Source organism: Condylura cristata, unplaced genomic scaffold (assembly GCF_000260355.1).
Source record: "Condylura cristata isolate star-nosed mole 26May11 unplaced genomic scaffold, ConCri1.0 scaffold00020, whole genome shotgun sequence".
Lineage (NCBI taxonomy): Eukaryota > Metazoa > Chordata > Mammalia > Eulipotyphla > Talpidae > Condylura > Condylura cristata.
Window position 1 is genome coordinate 37,720,576 of NW_004567121.1, and position 7,207 is coordinate 37,727,782.

At 54.3% G+C, this 7,207-nt stretch overlaps 1 protein-coding gene across 1 annotated transcript in view; it reads right to left on the bottom strand.

Moving 5' to 3' along the window:
* The window catches only part of TAF1B (TATA box binding protein (TBP)-associated factor, RNA polymerase I, B, 63kDa), a 78,850-nt gene that overhangs the window by 1,098 nt on the left and 70,545 nt on the right, over positions 1-7,207 (bottom strand). Inside the window, exons 12-15 of the mRNA XM_004686077.2 lie at positions 6,735-6,781; positions 4,521-4,611; positions 1,186-1,256; positions 551-773 (exon numbers count right to left, since the gene is read on the bottom strand). Of these exons, the coding sequence (XP_004686134.2) occupies positions 551-773; positions 1,186-1,256; positions 4,521-4,611; positions 6,735-6,781 (432 nt within the window). The remainder of the gene's footprint in view (positions 1-550; positions 774-1,185; positions 1,257-4,520; positions 4,612-6,734; positions 6,782-7,207) is intronic.

The following is a 7,207-nucleotide window of genomic DNA, read 5'->3' on the forward strand; positions in this document are numbered from 1 at the left end:
GAGAAGCGGGGGTGGGGGGTATGGAAAGAAGCGGGGCGGGGCACTAAAACTCTGGGGGCGGCACCACCATTTGCACTGTATGACCTTAGGAAGATTCTAAGTCACTTGGCAAATGAGATGACAACCGAGAAAGTCTATACACTGCATGTTTGGACATCAGGGAATTACTATTGGTTTTTTGTGGATTTTTTTCTTCACACGGTCATACAGGGCAGAAAGAACACAACGTCCCTCTGGCCAAGTCTTTGTGACCTACAGCTCTCTCCCAGCTTCGCTGCGGTAGGTCTGACACATAACAAGTTTTAGGAGCACCATGGGGTGACTGAACGTGCAAATACTGTGACATGATTATCACGATAAGGTCCCTCCACACGCCCATCTCTGAGACTCTTAAACAAAACTCATGTCCAATTCTGTTTCTTTGGATTATCAGTGCGCTACCTGATTCCAGCCAGTGGCCTGGTCGAGGTTTAAGGAGAAACCCTTTAAAGTATATGCGACTTTTCAAAACCAGCAGCTCCTGCTATTCAGGCCGAGAGGCGGCACACACCTTTTACAGAACTTCTGTGTGCTAAGCCAGTACAGCGGATTCTTGGTCGTCAGCGACTGGCCTTTCTGCTTCAGGACTCCCTGGAGGCTGTGTCCGTGGAAACAGACTTTGCCAGGCTCTTCTCCACGCCAGTTGAACTGAAAACTCGAAGGGCTTTGTTTTTCACCAGCTGGTGCTGAATCGGCCAGTGTGCTAAACTGTTTCTGGAGATTCACCACCATTTCTGGAAGTAGAGGAAAAGGGAGGGAACAAGATAAAAACTAACCTCAAGCCAGGAGGCGAGCCCGGCGCCGAGGCTGGCTCCTCAGGGCGGCCCTGGCAGCAGCGAGGGCGGCATCGGGCAGAGCCGCAGGAAGGCTTAAAGTGGTGGATTTGGTGTTTTGAGTATTTTACCAGCTTTTTTACAAAGAAGGAACACGGTAACCTAGAGGGAACTTTCCAAACGGAGCTGTGGACATCAGAGAGGCAGCATGCAGACGGGCCCGGGTGCGCCGAGCACCGGCGGCTCCCAGACAGCGGTGGGAGCTTGGGCTGTGCCCGGGACAGCGGCCGCCGCGGTGACGAGTGACACACGCACTCACTCTCACACCACAGCTCTGTGCTAGCTGTCCTCAGCGAGTGAAAACGCGACTCACCTCTCCGTTTGTACACGACGGACTTGTCGATGGCCGAGTAGTAGAGGGGCTTCTCGCTCTTCCACAGGTACCTGCGTGAGGCAGAGAAGTCGCTGAGGCGGAAGGGAGACGAGGGGCGCTGACGTCAGCGACGCCCCTCGTGGGTGGCGCAGGCCTCGGCCCCAAGTGCGCGGCTCCACGCGGCTCCGGCCGGGAAGCCAGCGAGGGGCCTGAAGGTAGGAGCGAGGTGGCCCGGAGTCTCCGGCGCCATCAGCTCCCGGAGAAGCTGTTCATTGTAAAAAACACAGACGTGGCTTCCCTGGCCAGAAAATTCCTTTGCTGTCTGTTCTCATATAGCGAAACCACGTAAGAAACAACTCTTCCTCCTTGCCTTGCCCGGCCGCCCTCTCGCTGAGGATCTCACTGCAGTCACACAAAGTGAGCGAGCGCCAGCCTTCTGCCGCCTGATGCCCGGAAAGGAACCCTGTGTCTGTCAGGAAGAGAAGAAACGGCTGGGTTCAGGGCGATGCAGCCGTAACAGGCCCTGCGCTGACTCAGCTGACCCTGGCCGAGGAAGGCCAGGCGGTGGGCGTGGGGACCCCGGGTGGCCGCGGGACAAAGCGCCCGCTAGGAGACGCCAAGCAGAGTGGGAAACTTTCTGCAAAAGTAGTTGGTGAACAGAAAGGCAGAAATACAAATTTTTTTTAAAGCATGATTGGTAATTTTTCACCCTTCTCTTTTAATGCACATCAAAGGTAAACACGTGGCCATTTCAACCATTTCAGAATTGATGGCTTTTCAAGGGTTTCAAAAAGATGTGGCTAAATCACTCAGCACTTGACTGTTCACAGACGTGAACGCGCTGTCTCGTCTCAGGTGCGCGGCAGTGGGAAGTGCTGGAAAGTGCTGGAAAGTGCTGGAAAGTGCTGGCTGCAGAGTAAGCACGTGCTCATGCTGGGGAGAGGCTGCCAGGCTGCGCCCGTCTGCTTCAGCCTGGCCTGGCGTGGAGGCCGGGCCGCTTCGCGCCTCCCACCAGCTGCCCGCGAGCCGGGCTCGTCTGTCTCGGGCGAGGCGGCCTTTCAAGGCTCGGGCCAGTGCATCTGATTGCACGAGAGCTCTTTCTACATCCTCGGAGGGAACCTTTTATCAGAAATATGACGCACAGATTTTCTCCGAGTCTGTGGCCTCTTCTTCAAAGCAGCTTACGAAGGGCAGAAACTCTGATGAAGTTTATTTTTTTCTTCATTGGCCATGCTTTTGGTATTCTCTCACCAAACTTTTTACCTAATGCAAAAGGGCACCGCGATTTCCTGCACATGCTCTAAATGATTCCTCCACGTTCTCCTTAGCATCACCCGGGACGACAGGAAGTGGAGTCTTGCGGGCTGTTGCAGTTTTCAGGCAGTGTTTACTAGTTTTTCAAAGCCTCGTGCTCAGGGGCCTTGCCCAGTTACAGGAAGCGCTTCAACGACTTCATCTAGCAACGTGGTCTGGAGCTGCTCTCCCAGCGGGGGTGGGGTAGAGACAACTCTGCTGTCACAGGAGCTTGGTGCTTAAGCACTTGCCAGCAGCCATTTATTCACTGCTGAAAAGCACACTATGAAGCAGGAACTTGGTCATGGATCCCTGGACAGTCTCCTCCCTGGGGCCGGGTGTTTTGAAATCAGACATTTTCTTTAGTGACTACATGCTCCCGAGGCAGCTGAAAGTCAGTCTCCGCCGTCAGCTGATGTAGCACTACAGCGTGAACGTGGGCTCTGCTAGCTGTGTTGAAGGTGGCAGCTGGCGCCTGGGTCAGCTAATGAACGATTAGTCATCTCTGAGGCACCTGAGTGTCTGACTGCTGGCCTATTGCTCCCCGTCAGGATGACCCTGGCCGGCACCACACGGGGAGGCCCGATGATTCTCAGACAACCTACGGCAACAGAACCAACTTCTGCTTGACACCACTCCTAAGCCCAGTGAGGCCCCTGACTGAAGTGACGGTCCCTCTTGGACAGGGGAAGGCAGAGTCCAGGCCTGGGCTGTCAGAGCGGGTCCCTCTTCTGGCCGTTGTGGCTCAAACCCGAGTGGCGGGCCATGGTGTCATGCTTCTCCCCCTTCAGTCACTCTGCAAATCTGTTCTCTATTTAAAAGTTCTCTTAAATTGGGCCCTCTCTGGTGGCGCAATGGGTCAGGACGCAGCACTGCTAGCTGGCCGCAGCTGCTTCCACGCAAGCTCATTCCCCGGCCCGGAGGTGACCCACAGGATGCGGCAGACATCGCCTGTCTCGCCCGCGGCTCCCCTCAGCAGCGTACCTCGCTGATCTGCCTGTTCCGTTCCCCACTCTGTCTCCAGTGAGTCCTCTCACCACCTCTGCACCTTTGGCCTGCACCCCAGTTCTGTATGCATAAGTCAATAAATCTTTAAAGAAAAGTGTTAAAAAAAAGTTCTCTTAAATTTAGAGGAAAAATAATCTAGTTCTACCTGTGATACAGAAGTTCACTTTGAATATATAGATACGTGTTATTACCCCTATTTTATGGTGAGAAAACTGATGTTGAACAAACTATCACTTTAATTAATTTGAGGAACCTTGATTTTTCTCAAAGGATATAAAATTACACAATCAAATGAGTATGACTGTAAATTTACATAAAATAAATTAACTTTTTCTTCAGGGTCTCATAGACGCAAAATTCTAGGATATGAAACTCTTCTAAGCAGAGATCGATGGAAATGCTCTCTGCTCACTATGTAGGTGGTGTCTGAACGCTCATGAGTGAACTGAATTTGGGGGTGCTGAGGCTAAGAGGCGAAGTCACCCGTGCGGCCACACAGCTAGTCTCACGCGACCTGGTGTCAGCCCCGGTGTCCCGGAAGCTACGCCTGTCCTCTCTACCGGCGGCCTTGCGGAGGGACAGTGCAGGTGGGGACGACTGAGTTAACTATACTTTGTTTGCCTTTGATTTGGTTTTCGTAGGGCTATTTATCTTGGGAGGACATCCCAATCACCAAGTCACAGGCTGATCTTTGGGATCGGTGTCGTTTTGCACAGCACACCAGGACCAGCTTTGAGAAAGGGTGCCGCGCTGCGGCAGGACGGGCGCTGCAGACGCCACCCGCCACGCCCAGCAGGGCCGCGGGCCGACCCTGAGCAGACGCAGGACAGCCGGGAACGGGAGAGACTCGAGAGGAACCCGAGGTGGTGAGCAGTCGCGTACAGAAGCAGAGTCAGTCAGGCTTTGGGGCTAGTACTTCCAGGGAGAACGCCCCGGCTGTCGACGAGTCTGTGCTGAGGAAACTGCAGCTGTCCAAGGTAAAGGAGCAGGCTGAGAGCAAAGACAGGTGAATGTAGATCAGAGAGGCGACGTACTTTGCTCTGGCTTCCTCCCGTTCGTGTTGTTTTTCGTCAACAGATTTTTTCATCACTTGGTACCATTTTCTGAAATCAAACCATGGCTTATCTGAAAGATGAAATCCATTATTATTAACCAAGTCAGTCACATAATAACACGTAATATGTACCCGAGAACACACACTGCTCGGCTGAGCCTTCACTCACTGACATGATTAAGCTTTTGTAGATGAGGCCTGGGCGGCTGGGATGGGCACCGCCTCCGCGCCAGCACGCCGCCACGCCCCCTCAGCCATGACCACGCTGTGCCACGCCCGGGTTATACTCTGAACCAGCTTTTTATGTGAATGCGCCTCTAAGACGTGATGGCCTCCTTGAGGAGAGAGGTCACATTTTGTCCGTCACTGTTCAAGCAGGTCTGCCCCTCCCAACCCGATGCCCGGGACGGTGCCTGGCCCGGGACGGTGCTTCCTGCGTGAGGCCACAGGAGTTACGGCCAGAATGACATGGGGAGTGACACTGCAGTGGCCGAATCTGCACTCTCAGCCTCCTCAGCTCCTACCCCGGACCCAAACCAAGGAACTGGGTGTTGGCAAGAAAGTGGCTGCAGGGGACAGTCGAGGTGTATGTGTGTGTGTGTTCAAGACGCTGAGGACAGAAGGAACAGAGAGTCAAATGGCGTCAACGAGAAAAACCCACTCCTTCCTCTTCATATAGGGAGACAGGAAGGACATGGAGGGAAAAATAAGAGACAACAGATAACGCAGTAGATGGGATTACAGGTTACAGGGAGTTAAAGAAAGGCCGCCTGACAGGAGGGCGGTGACTGGAAGAACCTTTTCAGCTGAGCAGTGTAATTACTCCTTAATCCAAGGAAGCCTGCTGGCCACAATGACAGTTTCGGGAGAGGCAGCTCCCAAGAGAGCCACGAGGACGCGGGAAACCCTGACAGGTCTCTAGGTTCTTTGACTTTAGCCACGACTTCTCAAAATCGCATCAAACATGGGGCGGGAATACAGGAGACACCGGAGAGCAGGGTGCAGAGAGCACCAGGCAACGGTCCTTGCCCACGGAAGGCGCTCAGTTATTCTGAGGCTCCTGGGGCGGGGGACAGGTCGAAGGGCCTGCAGACCCGAGCAGCGTCCACACGACAGACAGAAACAGCAGAAAAGTGGTTGCCTGAGGCGGGGTGGGCGGGAGGGGAGGTTGGTCAAAGGGAAATAGCTGTCCAGGGACAGGATGAGGAAGATCAGAGGATCTCGGGGGAAACGTGGTGATCTGAACTCAGAGCAAACACTGTGTACTGTAGTTGAAGTTCGCTAAGAGTAAAACTTAAAGTTCTCACAATAAATCCCTAAGTGAGGCGCTGGGTGTGCCCATTCCTAGAGGCACGAATCCTCCCAGGATTCATGTCCATCGGATCCCACACACGCTCCCAGCAGCTCACAGCCGTACCCCAGCCAGCTCCAACTGACATCGGAAGAGGTGAACGCGTCCTGGCGAGAGCACTCAGACCCTGGAGCTGGACGTCTCAGAAGTCACCTTTCGCCCAACGCACAGCGGCCGCCACGGTGCGCGCTACAGACATGTCCGGCCTCCCGCCGGCAGAGCGGCACGTCCGCACGGCATGTATGAGCGGCCCTCTGCGGGGCAGGCGGTGTCCAGCCGCACGACAGCCACTGACACCCGGGCAGGGACAGACGGCCCACCGGTTACCACTCAGCGTGCGAACAGCTAAGGCAAGTTGGGGCAGGGCTGGCTGTGACAGGAGGGATTAGTTCTGATTTGGGAGAGCTGAGGCGGGTGTGAAGAGAAGGGAGCAGAAGGCCCTTACGCGGCATCTAAGAATGAAGACAGATTTGCTGAAGGAGCTGGGGGCGAGGAAAGAAAAGGCATGTCAGGCAGGGGACCAGCGTGGGCAAGGCCAAGGCGCTAGGTGGACAAGATGGTGGAGTCACTCCACGGCCGGCCAGCTCACGGCCTGAGGACACGGCTACCGAGTGGTCTGGGGCTGAAGCGGCAGCCCGGCCCTCACAGGGCAGGAGGTCCCCGGAGAGTCGCAGTAGGCTAGCCTGACCTTCAGGTAACAATGACCCTGAAACACAAAGACCCTGGCCTGAGGTACATTTGTCCACATGTATATTTTTCAAAGTTGCCCACAGTTGTTGCATCTTTTCATCCGTCATTTCCAATGACTTTGAATTTGATTAAAAAAAAAAAAAAAGGAAGTACCTTCTTTGTTCTTTTCGTTGTGTTTCTCAGCAACATCAGACAAAGACCTGGGAACACCAAGAGACAAGTCCTTAGGGAGCACGTATCTAAAGACAGCTATGCTCTGAACTCTGCTGAGAGGAAAGGACCGAGCAGTAACTGAACCCGACGCCAGATCCTAAGGAAGCCATCACTACACAGGGAGGGCTCGTTCTAACACCGCGGCCTGTACGGCACTCGGGAGGGGAACACTACAGGCCCTTTACTTTCCAGAAGAGTCCCTGGAGATGCTTCTGGCCAGAGCTGAACAGCACACACATACAGTGCTGGATGGTACTCCAGGATTTGCTTATGCCAATTTAAAACTCGGGGATTAGTGAAGCGTGTCTCTCCCTAAAATACGAAAGCAGTCCCTGCCTGGTGGCGCAGCGGGTTAAAGCACTGCACTGAGAAGCTAAAGCCACTTCCGCATGAGTTCGATTTCCGCCTGCCCC